The sequence below is a fragment of the Nicotiana tomentosiformis genome, chromosome 2, assembly GCF_000390325.3.
Source record: "Nicotiana tomentosiformis chromosome 2, ASM39032v3, whole genome shotgun sequence".
NCBI lineage: Eukaryota > Viridiplantae > Streptophyta > Magnoliopsida > Solanales > Solanaceae > Nicotiana > Nicotiana tomentosiformis.
The window spans coordinates 72,255,873-72,274,907 of NC_090813.1; the positions used below are offsets into that span (position 1 = coordinate 72,255,873).

Below are 19,035 nucleotides of genomic sequence, written 5' to 3' on the forward strand. Positions count from 1 at the left end.
CCTTAAATACGGGTGGAAGGCCAAAAAGCATGGTAACGTAATTTACCTTGCTTCCAATTTCATATATGAATAACTTGGTTAAACCCTTCTAACTTTGTTCATGGAATTAGGTCTACATGTGGGCTCTGTTGTTGTCCCCGAGGAGGACGTTCTGGCTGATCTTGCTAATGCAAGGAGGCTGCTTCAGGAAGCACTTACTCGAACGGGTATCTCCAGGCCTGTTTCGGGTGTAAATACTTCTTTACGGAGTCCCCATCCAGAGGATAAACAAACAAAGAGAAGACGCTCCTCCATGACCTGGGAAAAGAATAAAAGGGCAAAGATTGATGCCCCCGAATCGTCTCCGGTGGCGATGATGACTGGTCCTCCTTCTGGGCCGATCGTAGACACTGTGATAATCGATGATGATAAAAAAGCTAGTGATGAGGGAGCTTCTTTACATAGAAGGTGACGATCATCATCATCTCAATATGATGCTCAATCTGTTGAGATATTTGCACCAACTGAAGATGAAGTCTCAGCACTTTTGGGAGAATCTGATTTAGCAGAATATGCAAACTACCGCTTTCGGGCCGCAATTGTTGTAACCGGTGCTGCGAGGCTTAGTATCGGGTCCTTGCCGTCTTTGGTTGGCGAGCATCAAACAACCGGCACTGCATTTGATACAGCTGCCTCTCATTCTTTAACTTTATCAGTTTCATCTCCACCTTCACCAACACAGCAACTGCCACATCACTTCTATCTTCGTCCACTCTTCCATCGGCAGTTGCTACATAACCTCTATCGGTCGTACCTGATCATAAAGAAGGTGTTCCTCTTCCATAGTCCCCAGTTCATGGGAATTTGGGGCAGAATTATGCTGCCCCTTCTGAAGATCCGCAAAGGAGGAGGAACGTTACTCTTTCGGTCACTACCGGATGCCACTTGCTATCTCGGCCGTTGGAGCTAGCTAACTATATGAAGCCTTTAGCTGCAGAAAAAGACTGTGAAAACATTCAGGCACTCTCGGGAGAGTGCTTGTTGAACAATGTTATGCACAACGCCGCATCGGTACGTTATTTTCTCCCTTCATTATTTCTTCTACTTTTGTATGGATGTATTCTAAGTTTTACTTCTTCTTGGCTTGTAGGCCAACTTTCTTGCTTTTAAGGGCCTTCAAAGGTTGATTCATGAAAAGGAAGAACTTACTTCTGAACAGAATCATATTTTGGTGGAAGGAGAACAAACTATTTTCCGACTCTCAAAACTGGAAACCAAAGCTACTGAGGCCGTTGTTTTGGAGGCTCGTTTGTAGAAAAGCGAGCAAGAAGTGGTAACCCTTTGCCGGAAGTTGGGCCGCTGAGGGTTAGATTTGATGAATCCAAGGCCAAATGGACTAAAGTCTAGGACGTCGTCCTTGCTACAACCGAGCGCGAGGTTGACTCTGTTGAAAAGTGATTAACTTGGAGGCAGCCTTGAACTCCAAAAGTGAAGAGCTTGCTGTTGTGGAGCTAAAACATGCACAACTAGAAGAGAAGTACAGGAAAACTATTGAGCATAATAGGCTCTTTAGTTCAATTGTCCGCGAGCTTGATGTCAGCCTCAAATCTGCTAGATCCGCCTGGGAAAACCTTTCTGCCGAGGTTACTCAACTCAAAAAAGAACTTAAGCGCCGAGCGGCTTCCCTCATTGTTGAAAAAACTTATTCCATGTATAGTATGAGGAGAAAATCCTTGGAAGAGGCCATATATGGTATTATTGTTGTTGATACCGAAATTCCTATGGCCCGAGAGCTTGAGTTGGCTGCAAAAAATGGACTCCCGATGCAGTCTGATGCTTCACGTTCTTCTAATTCTGGTTTCGTGTTTTCGGAGACTGAAGAAGGATCAGAAGGTGATGAGGCCAAAGACCAAACTGGGGAAAGCATTGAGCCATCGGTAGAGCCACATACTCTTCCTGGTAATGCAGATACTTCTCCTCCCCTGGTTCCGAAGGCGCTACAGTTTAGCTTTTTATTTTTTTTTCTCATTTTGTACTTTTAACGTTTTGGCCCGTTATTGTGAATAAAGACATACTTTTTGTTCAAATATTGTTTGAGTCTTACTTTCATTTGAATATCCATGTAAGCCTTTGACTTTTGCATTTGCTCGAGCATTCTGCGTGTTGTTCAATTCGCACTTTACTATGTGTAGTATCGAATGCCTTTTCATCGAAGCATTTTGGTTCCGAGTATTATCCCTTTTGTGAGGGTATTTATGAATTTTTGTGCAAGTTTCCCTTTCACGTGAGAGTTTCTATGAATATTTGCGCAAGTATCCCTTTTACGTGAGGGTTTCTATGAATATTTACACAAGTTTGCTTTTTGCGTCCTTTTCATATACGACTTCGGGTGTATTTTTCCCCGATGATATTTTGGATTCTGGGCATTGGTTCTTCTGGAACCAACCCTTTAACTTGAGGATTTATATAAGAGAGGGCCCTCTTATGTTTACGGTGCTCTTGAAGAGGACGTCTCATGTTCATTACGGCTCTAACATTTGAAGTACTTGTTTAACTTTCAAATGACAAAGTTAGCTCATCGTTTGGACAAGAAACAAGATAAAAGCAAAAGGATTTCATTTTATTCCTTTTATTTCAAAAAATACATAAGCATCTTGCTATGCAGAAAAGAAATTGACATTACTTGTGGCCATCTTGTACAACTTATTTCTACGGGGCTGGCTACGCAATTCCCGATCCCGATGATGCATTTTGTTTCCAGATTTATGTTCCCGATTGACGTGGCAGTCATTGTTGGCTTTTCCTCATATCATTCCCTCCACAGTGTTTGAATGCGAAGAATGCGAATTGGAACACTGAAAGTCTTGTATCTTTGAAGGTCCCACCAATAAATTGCTAGGTAATCTTTCACACGGCAACATATCTTGTTTTCTCTTAGGAATCCATGCTATTGAGCGAAAGAATACCTAACAGTCCTCTAGCAGTTTGCATCCATGAACGGTCGGGTAACCTCTGTTCGGTAGCAAACTTAACTTCTCGGCGGGAAATTACTATCGAACCAAAGATTACCTAATCGTCCCCGAGTGAAAGCTTGTTCGTTTTCCTTGATATCAAAGGTCTTACTACTGCTGTCTTCGTAGTATGCTTTCTGTCATTGCCTCATTAAAAACCGTGCCAGAAAACCCAATTGGGACAAAAACTGAACGAAGGGAAAAAGAGTGCAGCACATACTTTCCGTTTGAGCGTTGTTCATCAGCAATAATATCTTTTGAGGTGTGCCACGTTATAGTTGTCTGGCAACTTGTCTCTATTCTGGTTCTCCAATTCGTATGAACCTTTTCCGGTGACAGCCGAAATCCGATGGAACCTTCTCACGTTAGACCTAGCTTTCCCGCGTTGAGCTCCCGGGCATTTTGTGTTATTTTCCTTAGGACCAAGTCTCCTACTTTGAAATAATGGAAGTTGGCTCTTCTATTGTAATATCACTCCATCCTTTTCTTTTAAGCTTCCATTTTTACATGCGCCAAGTCCCTGCATCCCTACGTCCCACGATGGGCGCCAAACTATTTACCCGTAAAATAGTACAGTTGAATTTATACATGGTTTCTAGACAAGTGAACTAATTTGATCCTGAAACAATATAATAATCGAAGAAATACACAATACTTAGCCTTAGAATGTAGATGAAATAGCAAAGATGGTGATTAAGTGAACGCGGTTTCCGAACACAGCAATGATGAGATAAAAAAAGCAAGAAAGTGATTGTATATAACTTTGTATAGAGTAGAGTGTAAGTTTCGCAGTTATGGAAACTGAGCTCAGTATTTACAGTTATGCCTAGGGAAAGAGGTCCTAGGATCATGCCCTCTTTTAATGCCAATTATGAGGGTCATTGATGAAGAAGTAACGGCGAAGATAAATGCCAAATTCTCTGTAATGGACCGTAGCTCTTAATGCTCTTGAATATTTCTTAGTAAATGCTATCGAGCGTAGAGCATTTAATACACCTTTAAGAACGTTATCCTTTCTAGTGACAAGCGGAGTGGCTATGTTTGGTCCTTAGCCATCTCATCTTGGATTCTACATTTCCTTCTTTTGGTTAGCCACGTGTCATATCATATTTTACCCTATACAGATAGTCCCCCTGCTTTCCGGTGACATAACTTTGTATTACCGGAAAGTTGGTAGAAATACCTTTTGGCGGGAATTACTATAATTCCCTCTGAAGGTCTCCAATAGTTAATTAGACGCACGTCTCTCCGCATTTAAAGCCCCGAACACGCATCATCTCATGATTTAGCACAGCTTTTGCCGATTATCGAGATAATCAGGGCCATGAATTTAGCTGCCAAAATTTTACTTATACGCAACTTTCTTTTCCTTTGCGTTTCACAATTGTTCGTGCTTCTGATTTGCATCCTTGTTTTCCATCTTTTTTCTAATTTTCTTTAAACACAAACTCTTTACCTTCTTCTTTTTCAATGGCTTCTCCCTCTAAACGAGTTGGTTCTACAAAGAATAAGAACAAAATTGATGATTCTGTTCCTCCAACGGTGGGTTCCATCATCCCAAGAAGGCTTAATACTTCGAAGGATTTCGAAGAGAAATTTCCTACTGCTAACCCACGTGCATGGGCTGTTAGTAGGTACCCTTCCTCCATTCACCCTTCTAGTATTTCTGCTGTAAAGGAAGACTGCCGCTGTAATGAGTTAGAAATTATTGCTCCTGATCTATCGGAGCGGGTGACCCTTCCCAAGGAAGTTTTTGCATACTTTTTCACGTATCCATTTACTTTGGGTGCGTTTTCTTTGAGCGGAGAGCTTGATTCCATGGTTGCGGAGTTTTGCCTTTGCTACCATGTATGTTTGGCACAGGTAAGTCCTTCAGTGTGGAGGACTATCGCCTGCCTCCGACGCTTGTGCCAAGAAACTAGAGAGGAACTAACCTTAGCTCATGTGATGAATCTCTAGTCCCACAAAATCTTCCACGGCGGAACGATAAACCTTTGAAAGCATGGCCATCATGCTTTGTTGTCTAGCGTATATGATGACAACGACCGTGGGTAGATGGAGCGGTTCGTTGCAATTGCCACCAACGACATCATTCGAACAACGGCTTCATCCTTTCCGGTTGCTTGGAACCGCACTCGTAAGTTCTTTGTATAATATTCCTCTTACTAGATATTTTTCTATGGCCGTATCATCTCTTCACTTTTTGCATATTTCAGCAACTCGATGGCCTACACCGGTGGGTTCAAAAGATCTTGGACGTCACAACGCTCGAAACTCATTTATGGAAAGAACTAGCCCTTAAATGCGGGTGGAAGGCCAAAAATCATGGTAACTTTAATTTACCTTGCTTCCATTTTTGTATATGAATAAATTGGTAGAACCCTTCTCACTTTAATTATGAAATTAGGTCCACCTGCGGGCTCTGTTGTTGTCCCCGAGTAGGACGTTCTGGCTGATCCTACCGATACAGCGATGCTACTTAAGGAAGCACTTACTCGAACGAGTATCTCCGGGCCTATTTTGGGTGTAAATACTTCTTTACGGAGTCCCCGGCCGGAGGATAAACAAACAAAGACAAGACGCTCCTCCGTTACCGGGGAAAAGAATAAAAGGGCAAAAATTAATGCCCCCGAATCGTCTCCGGTGGCAATGATGACTGGTCTTTCTTCTGGGCTGGTCATAGACACTGTGATGATCGATGATGATGAAGAAGCTAGTGATGAGGGAGCTTCTTTACATAGAAAGCGACGATCATCATCATCTCAACATGATGCTCAACCTGTTGAGATAGTTTCACCAACTAAAGATGACGTCTTATCACTGTGGGGAGAATATGATTTAGCGAAATATGCAACTCCTGCTTCCGGGGCCCAAATGATGTAACCAGTGCTGTGAGGCTGAGTACCGGGTCCTTGCCATCTTTGGTTGGCGAGTATCAAACAACCGACACTGCATTTGATGCATCTGCCTCTCATTCTTCAACTCCATTAGCTTCATCTCCACCTTCACCAATACCAGCAACTGCTACATCACTTTCATCTTCGTCCGCTCTTCCACCGGTAGTTGCTACATTACCTCCATCGGCCGCACCTGACCATGAAGAAGGTGTTCCTCTTCCACAGTCCCCAGTTTATGGGAATTTTGGGCAGAATTTTGCTGCCCCTTCTGAATATCTAAAAAGGAGGAGGAACGTTACTCTTTCGGTCATTACCGGATGCCATTTGCTATCCCGACCGGTGGAGCTTGGTAACTATCTCAAGAATTTGGCTTCAAAAAAAGACTGGAAAAAGATTCAGGCATTCTCGAGAGGGTGCTTGTTAAACAATGCTATGCACAATGCCGCAACGGTACATTCTTTTCTTCCTTCATTCTTCTTCTACTTTTGTATGGATATATTCTAAGTTTTACTTCTTTTTGTCTTGTAGGCCAACTTTCTTGCTTCTAAGGGCCTTCAAAGGTTGATTCGTGAAAAGCAAGAACTTACTTCTGAACGGAATCATCTTTTGGTGGAACGAGAATAAATTGTTCTCCGACTCTCAGAACTGGAAAACAAAGCTACTGAGGCCGTTGTTTTGGAGGCTCGTTTCTGGAAAAGCGAGCAAGAAGTGGTAACCCTTACCCGATGTTACTCAACTCAAAGAAGAACTTAAGCACCGAGCGGCTTCCCTCATTGTTGAAAAAAATTATTCCATGTATAGCACGAGAAGAAAAACCTTGGAAGAGGCCATATATGGTATTATTGTTGTTGATGCCGAAATTGCTAAGGCCCGAGAGCTTGAATTAGCTGCAAAAAATGGACTCCTGGCACAGTCTGATGCTCTAGGTTCTTCTGATTCTAGTTCCGAGTTTTTGGAGACTAAAGATGGATCAGAAGGTGATGAGGCCGGAGACCAAACTGGGGAAAGCGTTGAGCCATTAGTGGAATCACCTCTTCTTACCAGTAATGCGGATACTTCTCTTCTTCCTGGTTCTAGAGGCGCAACAGTTTAGCTTTTTTTTCTTTTCTCATTTTGTACTGCTAACGTTTTGGCCCGTTCTTGTGAATAAAGACATATTTTATGTTCAAATATTGTTTGACTCATACTTTCGTTTGAATATCCATGCAAGCCTTTGACTTTTGCATTTGCTCAAGCATTCTGCGTATGTTATTCAATTTGTGCTTTACTATGTGTAGTCTCAGATGCCTTTTCTTCGAAGCATTTTGGTTCCGTGTATTGTCCCTTTTTCAAGAGGGTTTTTATGAATTTTTGCACGAGTTTCCCTTTCACGTGAGGGTTTGTATGAATATTTGTGCAAGTTTCCTATTTACGTGAGGGTTTATATGAATATTTGCGCAAGTTTTCTTTTTGCATCCTTTTCATATGCGACTTCGGTTGTATTGTTCCCCGATGGTATTTTGGATACCGGGCATTGGTTCTTCCGGAACCAACCCTTTAACGTGAGGGTTTTTATAATAGAGGTCTCTTTTATGTTTACAATACTCTTGAAGAGGACGTCTTCTGTTTATTATGGCACTAACATTTGAAGTACTTGTTTAACTTTCAAATGACAAAATTAGCTCAACATTTGGACAAGAAACAAGATAAAAGCAAAAGGATTTCATTTTATTCCTTCTATTTCAAAAAATACATAAGCATCTTGCTATGTAGAAATGATATTGCCATTACTTGTGGCTATCTTGTACAACTTATTTCCGGATTTTTGTTCCTGGTTGACATGGTAGTCATTGTTGTCGTATCCTCATATCATCCCCCCCCCCCCCCCTTAAGTGTTTGATTGCGAAGAATGCGAATTGGAACACTGTAAGTCTTGTATCTTCGAAGGTCCCACCAATGAATTGCTAGGGAATCCTTCACACGGCAGCATATGTTGTTTCTACTTAGGAATCCATGCTACAGGGCGACAGAATACCTAACAGACCTCTGGCGGTTTGCGCCTGTGAATGGTCGGGTAACCTCTGTTCAGTAGCAAACTTAACTTCCCGGTGGGAATTTGCTATCGAACTAAAGATTACCTAATCGTCCTTGAGTGAAAGCTTGTTCATTTGCCTTGATATCAAAAGTCTTACTACTTCTGTCTTCGTAGTATGCTTTCTATCTTTGCCTCGTTAAAAATCTTGCCAGAAAAAACCCAATTGGGACAAAAACTGAATGAAGGGAAAAAGAGTGCAGCACATACTTTCCGTTTGAGCGTTGTTCCTCAGCAATAATATCTTTTGAGGTGGGCCACATTCCAGTTGCTGGGTAACTTGTCTCCATTATGGTTCTCCAATTTGTATGAACCTTTTCTGGTGACAGCCGAAATCAGGTAGGGACCTTCCTACGTTGGACCTAGCTTTCCCGCGTTGAGCTCCCGGGTATTTTGTGTTTCTTTCCTTAGAAACAAGTTTCCTACTTTGAAAAAACGGAAGTTGGCTCTTCGATTGTAATATCACTCCATCCTCTGCTTTTGAGCTGCCATTCTTACATTTGCCAAGTCCCTGCATCCCTTGAGCAGTTCCAAATTGATTAGTATTGCTTCATTGTTCGATTCTTTATTTTTCTGAGAATATCTCAAAGTGGGTTTGCCCACTTCAACTGGGATTAGAGCTTTGGCAACATACATGAGGGAAAAAGGAGTTTCTCCTGTACTTGATTTGGCCGTTGTTCGGTAGGTCCATAGAACTCCGGGTAACTCTTCGGGCCATTTGCCTTTTGCTGCTTCCAACCTTTTCTTGAGGTTTTGAATGTTCACTTTGTTTGTCGACTCCGCTTGATCGTTTGTGCTAGGATGATAAGGCGAAGATGTGATTCTCTTTATCTTCAAGTCTTCAAGGAACTTTGTAACTTTCGCACCGATAAACTGTGGCCCGTTGTCGCATGCTATCTCTTTTGGTATTCTGAACCTGCAGATTATATTTTTTCACCAGAAATCGACCACTTCGCATTCTCCGATCTTTTGATAACCTGTTTCCACCCATTTAGAAAAATAATCAGTCAAAATTAAAAGAAACCTTACCTTTTCGGGAGCCAGTGGCAGCGGTCCGATGATATCCATCCCCCATTTCATGAATGACTATGGGGACAAATCTGAATGTAAGGGTTCTGCCGGTTGATGTAATAGTGATGCGTAGCGTTGACATCTATCAAATTTTCATACGAAATCTTTGGAATCTTATTCCATGCGAGGCCAATAATATCCTGCTTGTACTAATTTCAGCACCAAAGACTTTGCGCATGAGTGATTGCCGCATATCCCTTCGTGGATTTCTCTCATGACATAGCCAACTTTTGATGCTTCTAAACACTAGGCCAGCGGGCATTGGAAAGATCTTCTATACAATTGGACTTTCCTGAAGTTATAATGTGCAACTTTGGTGCATAACGCCCGTGATGCTTTGGAATCGCCGGGCAACTTTCCGTGTTCGAGGTAGTTGATTATTTCGTTTCTCTAGTCCCAGACCAGACTAGCCGAATTCACCTCATAGTAACCATCCGTATAAAGGACTGAGCTCATCCGTTGCACCACCGTTCAACTCTGATCCCTTTATTTTCGTTGATGAACCTAAGTTTGCTATTGCATCCGCTTCTGTATTATCCTTTCTCGGGATATAAGTTATTGACCACTCACGGAATCGTTCCAAAAGAGCTGGACCTTTACCACGTATTGTTGCATACGTTCTTCTTTGGTATCAGAGATCTCGTAAACCTGATTTACCACCAGATATGAGTCACATTGATTTACGTTCTTCCGAGCGGCGACTACGAGAGCTAAGGCCAGTTTTTTCCAAATGTGGGTAGCGAGTTTCTTCTCCAGATAAAATTTTGCTAACGTAATAAATAGGAAACAACGTACCTTCGTCCTCCCGGACTAAAACCGCACTTACAACAACTTTTGAAATCGCGAGGTAGACTAGCAATTTTTTGCCTTCTTTTGGTTTTGAGAGCAATGGATGGCTTGATAAGTACTTCTTCAGGTCCCTCGAAGCCTGCTGGCACTCCGGTGTCCATTAGAAATTGTTCTTCTTTTTGAGCAATGTAAAGAAGTGATGACATTTTTCCGACGACCGAGAAATGAACCTACTCAAAGCTGCTAATCTTCCTGTAAGTCTTTGGAATTCCTTCACGTTTGATAATTGATCCGAGATATCGTCTATGGCCTTGATTTTTGATCTCGGCCAAACCCACACCACAATTAAATAGTGAGGCGGTCGATGCAATAATAAACCCAACAAAGGTCGGGATCTAATCCACAGAGAGTTAGAATATGGGATTAGGTGTATATCTAAGTTAATTGCAAGTTTTGGCTCCAATTACACTTCCAAAACTTGATTGGTGTTCTATTTCTACTTTACTCTATTGTTTGCAAGTATAAAACTAAGGACAATCTTTTTGGTTTTGAGTTTTTCAAATGATTAAAAGGGACTAGGGTCATGACTTCTACCTAGGTGATTATTTAATGGGTTGTAAAATCCAGGAAAAATTTGATTAGTTGTGGTCGTGATGTAGCAATCACATCCGGGTACTCACTCTATACCTCTCGGTAGTTTGAGTGATTTTACCCAATTTGATTTTCTCAAGTCCAATTGGGTATTTGCACAATACAAGTAATATTAGCTCAAGTCGGGTATTACTATCTCTAGATTTAACCCTTTAATTGGGGCTATCAATTTGTTGAGTTCACCTAAATTTCTTGTTAGCCAAGTTTTTCTAGACTTAGTCTCTCTTTCTCAACTAGAGGCTAAGTCGAATAGGCATGAATCAATGCTTGCAACCATTGATTCTAGGGTTCAATCATGAACAAGGATAAATATCACTAACCCAATCAAAAATAAGCCCTAAATTAAACACCCATAAAATACCCACACTAGGGTTGGGTCACAACCCTAGCTAAAGATTTAGCTACTCATGAAAAGTACAGAATTCAAAAAAGAAATTAAGATAGAATGCATATTAATTGATTAGGGAAAGAAAATCTAATGTATAGATGTTAATCTAATACAAAATATCCTCAAAATAGCAAAGAAAATGGCTCAGGTGCTCTTCTCCAACGTCACTTGCCCTAAAAATGACAAAACGTTCTATTTATACTAAGCTGAAAATATCTGACAAAAATATCCCTGCGGAGGTTGTGCGGCTGCATAATTCTGGTGCGGTCCGCATATTAAGCTTCTGCGGACGCATAATTATTATGCGGCCCGCATTCTTGGAATTTTGGGCTTGGAACTTCGGGGCTTCTGCGGTCCGCATAAAAATGAGTGCGGTCGCATAAAAATGATACGGTCGGTATTGCTTGATTTTGAACTTGAATCCAACTCTCTGATTCTTCACTCCTATGGACCGCATAATAGTGAGTGCGGCCGCACAATTTTGGTGCGGTCTGCACTCCTTCAGCTTGCCCAAATACCATTCTCTGAATCTCCTCTCTGCGGACCGTATCTTGTTCACTTTTGACTCCTTTATGAGTTGATTTTGACTTCTTTGGCTCATATACCAATATTTCTGCAAGTAAGCACATTTTGTTAATTTTCGGGAATGCCTTTTAGCATTTTGAGCTAAATCGCAAGTAAAAGAGAGCAAATAATTGGGCAAAATCCCTACTTATCAACTCCCCCAAGCTTAAGTTTTTGCTTGTCCTCAAGCAAATAAGGCAATTCCCACATCCACTAGAAAAAGAGATATTTCAGCTGGCTTAAGGTGAATCAATCACACATCAATTGGGACCAACAATTACCCACAACACATATGAATTATCAACAATGCAATGGTTTATTTTTTGAGTACAATAGTTCTAATGTGACACTAGAGCATCAAGAGTTAACTCTATTCATCAAGGAAGTTCTCTCTTTCGCGTAGGTCATTGTGGATTCCAAACTCCTCCTCCTCTACTCTCTATTAGCACATCTCACTTTAGAATGCAACACTCGATACAAGGATTGTGAAAAGTTCGCTCATCTCTCTCAAAAGAATTCCACAAGTCCGGCTCTAAGTACTATAAGCTTTCCCCTCATGTAAATCACCACTAATGTAAGCTCACTCAACTTGAAATCATATGGAGATTTTGCGGGATGTAATGAAGGCTTTTGGACCAAGGTAGGACTTGTTGGAATAGAATGGTTTCATCTTTCCTTAAGCACTTCATTTTTTCTTTTCGGCTCATACTTTCTCGACTCTTTGATTCATTTTCTTCTTCCTCAGGGGAACTATAGAGACGTAACGTCACTCTTTCTTGATCATGGAATTCATTTTTCTCCTATTCTATTTACTTTAGCCTTTTATCCCTACTTGTTTTTGAATTCCCTTCAACTCTTCATTTTATTCACTTTCTTTTTGGCATTCTTTTTTCTTTGCCTTCCCTTTTCTTCATTTCTTTCTCTTCTTTGTACTTTTTATCACTTCAAACTCTTCGTATCTCCCCCAAACTTATGTTTTAGCCCAGTGTTTCTCAAGAATGCTAAAGAAAGATCGGGTTCCAGAGAGGGTCACTACAGAACGGATAAAGGCTTGTAACATGGTTATTGAAAGAAAAAGGCTTCGGCTCAAAGGGGTTGACTAGGGTTATCACATTGGTAGGCTCTGGAATATTTCAATTTCAAATTGGATCAAGGAGAGCCTACAATTATTTCTCAAGCCAAGCTACACTTAGAATTTCACCTAGAAAAATACTCGGGGCAAGTTCTAGACTATTGGCACGGGAACTTGGACTTGTAATTCAATACCTCACCTCTCACACTGCTGGATTGCTAAAGAGAATAGAGTCAAGGGCCCACAACAACCCTAGCTAAGATTTAGAATCGACTGAACCACTCGATGATTGTTTGAGTCAACACAAGAGTTTAAAGGTCATAACTAGAGTTATTTTATGCCAACAACTTTGTTTTTAACCATAAGGTCAGAGTTAAATGTGTTGGTATCAAGTGAATCATGCTCGAGATACTTTTATACATTACTACTATATTTTTGTCAAAACGTAAAAGAAAATGCACTCAATCCCTTAAGAAAGTTGTCACGCCATCCATCATTGGAAAGAGCCACCCGGTTCACACAAAATACACTTTTGGAAAGAACCGTAGCATTAAGAAAACCAAAGGCTTATTGTTCACTCAAAATGTAAAAAGAAGCTACTAAAGTAAATAAAAAGTTATACTACTAAGAAAAAGCAAACTAAAGAATCTATGAAGTAAACTACGGGAAGCGAGATAAATGAATATACAAACCGAAGTCAAATGAATATATACATAAGGGAAATGAATATCTACATCAAATGGGGAGAATATATACATACCAAAGGGAAAATAAGAATGAAAGAAAAATAGTATCAGAGTTATTACATACCAAATGTCAAATGTCAGTTAATGAAAATAGACTACCCCTCAAATGAAAAATAAGCATTGTCCCCAATGCTTAACAAAAATAGGAACATGGAAGGGGTAGAGAGTCAAGAGAACTCCCTATGTGGTCTCAGTATGCATCAGATCAGCACCCTCTGTCTCCTCTCATTGTATGTCATCATCTTCTCGCTGAGCTACAATTGGGTTGCTGAGCATCTGTATCATCTCCTCAGCAGTGTGTGTAGTCGTAACCGGCTCCTCAGACTGGCCGGCTGCTGCCTATGATGCTGGGACTATCTGCTTCATAAGCAAGTCTAATGGAAGATCTTCGGCATATGCAATCGTTGCAACCTCTTTGCTCAGCTTCTCTACCGGCTTCTTTGATGCCTGGGATCTACGCACCTTCTTGACCTATTTGCCCAAATCCTTAATGACCTTCCCACGCGTCGCCATAGTATCAATAATGTTCTTCTGGTTTTCCAGAATCTTCTTCAATATTTCCTCCATTGACGGAGGTACATGTGGCTCTGCTGGGGCTGAGGACTGTGCTGCAACAGCACTGGATATATCAGTCAGCTTTGTAGTAGCTGCCTGCATCCAGTTGTTGAGACTCGACAATGTCTGGGAGACTCGTAGTGCAGTCTGAGGATATGTAGATGAAGCCGACACTGATAATGGCTCTGATAGTCTAGCAGAAGCAGGTGGTTCGGAAGATGAAGGTGGCATAGCTGTTGTCCCGGTAGAAGTACCGGCTGCAGTGGATGGCTCGGCAGCTGAATCACTAACCACTACCGCTGGCTCCTCAGACTGTCCAGTTGAGGTAGTAGCTTAACCCTTGAATTTCGGGTTGTCAGCTCCTTGAAGTTGGTACTAAGAGAAAGGCTTCTTGGCCTTCACCTCGATGTCATAATGCCTTGGCTCCACCCCTTGGTCCTTGAAGTACTCTGTGAGGAAGTTCGGGTATGGGTAGGACCTTTCATCTTTTTGGACAGCCAGAGTGATGTTTGTGGATATGATAGCACCCATATTAATTGGGTACCCAACCATAATAGAGGCTACCAAGACTGCACGGGGAAGGGGAAGATTGTTCTCATTGAGGCATGGATCAATGCGGCTATATACAAATGTTTGCCACCCTTTTGCTTCAAAGTTTAGGGTGGCTTGGACTATTGGAACTCCTGCTATGAGCCACGGAGGTGTTGACCCTCGAATTGCCAGAATATCAGCTAGCCATGGGCGAGCTGCGTCACCCATAGCCAGCTTCTCCAGGTATTGGACTGCCTCCACTTCCTCAAACCCCACATACGTGTTCAAGGTGCATGCATCAAACTTGATTTTCAAATTTTGAACTTATGTCACCTTGGCACCTTTTTTTTATATGAGCTACATTGGTGTAGAATTCCTTGACCAAATACTCATTGGCATCCATAATGCGGTGGGTGAACCGTTTCCAACATTTTCTCTCCCGGAATTATCGGAGGACATTGGTGTTGTGCTTGTCGAGATCTTTCATCAAGAACTGCCGCTCAAAAGTGAGAGACCGCTGTGGACACCATTCCCTAAATTTAGCAAAGGTAGCAACACTGACGAATCTATCCTCCCATATCTCTGGTCTCTTTGATCTCTCCAAACCTCTTACTGTAGTATCCCCCCTCTCCCATCGTACGGGACATCATCATTGTCCACATTAATTGGATCAGCTGGAGTATGTGAGGAAGAGGGCTCAGAGGCTTGACTACCCTCTTCCGAACCATCAGAGGAACTGGCAGAAGAATACGACTCATCTACTAGATGGAATCTAGCAGGAAACTATTGTGGGGCTTCCGGTTGTGATTGCACGGAGTTACCCTCAGAAGCTTCCCCAGATGGGACATACTCACTGGTTTCCGAGGGTTCGGGTGGTCTCTTGGCTGTAGCTTTCTTACTTATAACCCATTGAAGTGCTAGAGGTAGGTTGTTTTTACCTCGACCTCGGCCTCGGGAGGGTTCTGCCCTCCCTTGCGATGTATCTCCTCTACCACGTGAGTGAACCATTGTCTGCAATGCATAAGGATAAGAGTCAGTTAGATTTGTAAATCACAGGTATATGCATAACAACTGCAGTAAAGCAGTATCAGAAGGGGCAGCGTGGACCGCACAAAAGTGAGTGCGGCCATAAACTGGCCAGTGCAGACCGCACAAAAGTGAGTGCGGCCGCATAACAAAACGTGCGGACCGCACAATTTCGATTGTGGCCGCACAGCCCCAGGTTCAGACTACTGGGGTATCTGATGTTTCATCTGTGCGGACCGTACAAAAATGAGTGCGGCCGCACAAGTCCACTGCGGACCGCATAATTTTGAGTGCGGCCGCACAACTCTAGGTTCACACTACTGGGGTCTCTGATGTTTCATCAGTACGGCCGCACAAGTCCACTAGTTCAGAGAACTGCGGATAACACAAAATGTGTGCAGCCGTAGAAGGTCATGGTGAGGACCGCACAATTTGAGTGCGGTCGCACAATTTGAATTCAGGCGGCACTCACTTAGGGTTCATGGAATTGTATTCACAAATTACTCAAGTTTTTAGCAATTAAACATCATTAGTCACGTACCCAGACCCCAATTAACATTTAAAAAGGCTACCCACATGATTCTAAGCACAAACAACTAACCATTGACATATTTAGGCACGGAATTAACCCTAGGAAAAAGAATAAAGTTAAGGAAAAATCTAAAGAATAAATTAGCATACCAGTAATGAAGATGCAGGTGAAATTCAACACTGATGAAATGAGGAGAGATTGAAAACAATGAGGGAATGCATTGTGCTAGCTTAGCTTCAGGTTTCGAAAGAGCGTAAAGTGTAAAAAGCTAAGGGAGGCCCTATTTATACCTTTACCCGTCGGGCCCACAATTTTACCTAGAATGCGGCCGCACAATTTTGAGTGTGGTCCGCACTCATTACCTACCCTTGTGAAGACTTTCTGCGGACCGCACAAAAATAAGTGTGGCCGCCGAATTAGTGCAGACAGCACAAAACATGGGTGCGGCCGGATTTTGTTAAGGATATTTGTCAGGCCAAACTTCACAGACCATATATTTTTCATCTCCCAGTTGTGCGACCGCACACAAAATTGTGCGGCCGCAGAGTGGAAGTGCGGTCCGCACTTTTGTGACACTTAGCCAAACTTTTTATGCTCAGTTCCTGCAATGCACACCCATTCCTGCATACACTTCAAAACTAGTTAGTACAAAACAAAGCCTATCTAATCTAAAGAAGAAGAAAAAAAGACAAAGAAAAAGACACATGGGGTGCCTCCCAAGAAGCGCCTGATTTAACGTCGCGGTACGACGCATGTTACCATCAATCACTTAAAATGGAGCAATGCCACAACGTGGCTATCATCAACCTTGCCAAGATAATGTTTAACCCAGTTCCCGTTGACTCTAAACACCTCATCATTCTTATTTTTCAAATCTAGAGCACCAAAGGGTGTCACATGTACAACTTCAAATGGGCCACTCCACTTTGATTTTAACTTTCCCGGAAACATCCGCAACCGAGAGTTGAACAAAAGCACAAGATCACCTGCTTTGAATTCTTTGTTCCAGATATACTTGTCATGGAGGTAATTCATCTTGTACTTATACAAGGAAAAACTAGAGTATGCATAGAATTGAAACTCATCAAGTTCATTCAGTTCCTCCACCCTAATATTTGTAGCTACATACCACACAATGTTAAGCTTCTTCAATGCCCACATAGCCGTACGCTCAAGTTCCACCGGAAGGTGACAAGCTTTCCCGAACACTAACTGATACAGATACATACCAATTGGTGTTTTGTAAGTTTTTCTATAAGCCCAAAGAGTATCGTCAAGTTTCTTCGACCAATTTGTCCGGTTGGCATTCACAGTCTTTGACAGAATACTCTTGATCTCCCGGTTGAAGACTTCAACCTGTCCACTTGCTTGAGGATGATAGGGGGTCGACACTTTGTGAGTGACACCATACTTGGAGAGTAAAGTATCAAAAGCTTTGTTGCAAAAGTGTGATCCCCCATCACTAATGATGTCCCTTGGAGTACCAAACCTTGTGAATATGTTCTTCTTCAATAAAGCTACCACACTCCGAGCTTCATTGTTGGGCAAAGCCACAGCTTCAACCCATTTGGACACGTAATCCACAGCTACCAATATATAGGTGTTCCCACGTGAGCTCACAAACGGACCCATAAAATCAATGCGCAAACATAAAAAATATCAATCTCTAGGATGGTGGTGAGAGGCATCTCATTTTTTTTGGAGATCCTACCGGCCCTTTGTGAGACTAAAATCCCTACTTATCAATTTTGTCGGGGTTTACATCAATTCCCCTTTGTGAGACTAGAAACCCTAGGAGCTTACCGGAGCTGACCCCGAACGCGCATTTTTCGGGGTTAAGTTTCATGTTATGCTCCATCAGGATATCGAATGTTTCTTGTAAGTGCTTAAGGTAATTACCTGCATTAAAAGACTTAACGAGCATATTATCTATATAAACTTCCATGGTTTATCATATTTGCTTTTCAAACATCTTCTAAGAATATGTACCAAAATTTGTTATAAATGAAGTCTTTTCCTGATCTTTCGGGTTCATCTTAATTTGGTTGTACCCGGAATAAGCATCAAGGAAACTCATCAACTGGTGCCCGGCCGTAGCATCAATCATTTGATCGATATTTGGCAATGGAAACGAATCTTTCGGGCACGCCTTATTAAGATCTTTATAGTCTACACACATACAAAATTTATTGTTCTTCTTAGGAACTACTACTACATTGGATAGCCAGTCTGGATATCTTACCTCTCTCACCGAACTGATTTTAAGCAAGCGGGTTACCTCTTCTTTGACGAATTTATTCATGGCCTCGGCAATAGGGCGCTTCTTCTGTCCTACCGGTAGTACATTGTGATCCAAACTCAGCTTGTGCACGGCTATTTCCGTCGGGATACCTGTCATATCCGCGTGTGACCATGCAAAACAATCAGCGTTAATTTTAAGGCATTCAATAAAACCAGACCTGAGCTCGGGGTGTAGTCCTATTCCCAAGTGAAATTTTCTTTCTAAGAATTCTTTGAACAATGCCACTTGCTCTAGTTCCTTTGCCGTGGGTTTCATTGCGTCCGTCTCTTCCGAAATTTGGAAATATCTCGTGACCTGATATTGTTCTGACGACTCTGCTTTTGGAATAACCTCTTCTTACTCTAGAGTAGGCGCCGGTTCCTATAATTTCTATGCCGTGCGCTCCTTCCCTTTGTTACTGTAAACTAAGATTGCATCCATCTCCCTTGTTGACGGTTGGTCACCCCTTATTTGCTTGATTCCTTCGGGCATTGGCAACTTCAGCAATTGGTGATACGTCGAAGGTACAACGTTCATCTCGTGTATCCATGGACTTCCTAAGATGATGTTGTATCTCATATCACCATCCACTACTTCGAAGAGAGTTATTTTTATTACTCCTTCAACGTTCGTGAGCAGCAAGATCTCTCCCCGTGTCGTCACGCTCGCAAGGTTGAATCCAGCGAGGAGTTTTGTTGCCGGAATAATACTTTCGGTTAGTTTAGATTGTTCCAATACTCTCCATTGTATGATATTAGCCGAACTTCCTTGATCCACTAGAACACGCTTATTTTTAAAATCTAACACATTTAAAGATATTACCACTGCGTCGTTGTACGTCTTCCTCCGTGAAAGTGATGTCGTTCTCCCG

The 19,035-nt window shown here is 42.0% G+C and overlaps 2 protein-coding genes across 2 annotated transcripts; both read right to left on the bottom strand.

Moving 5' to 3' along the window:
- Window positions 1-8,420: 8,420 nt before the first annotated feature.
- Window positions 8,421-8,949, bottom strand: LOC138905031 (uncharacterized). Its single transcript, XM_070193535.1, has 2 exons — window positions 8,936-8,949; window positions 8,421-8,874 (listed from the first exon to the last, which is right to left on the bottom strand). The coding sequence occupies exons 1-2, from the start codon at window positions 8,947-8,949 to the stop codon at window positions 8,421-8,423; spliced, it is 468 nt and encodes a 155-aa protein (XP_070049636.1).
- Window positions 8,950-16,648: 7,699 nt separating this feature from the next.
- On the bottom strand, window positions 16,649-18,281 carry LOC138905032 (uncharacterized). Its single transcript, XM_070193536.1, has 2 exons — window positions 18,126-18,281; window positions 16,649-17,095 (listed from the first exon to the last, which is right to left on the bottom strand). The coding sequence occupies exons 1-2, from the start codon at window positions 18,279-18,281 to the stop codon at window positions 16,649-16,651; spliced, it is 603 nt and encodes a 200-aa protein (XP_070049637.1).
- Window positions 18,282-19,035: the final 754 nt, after the last annotated feature.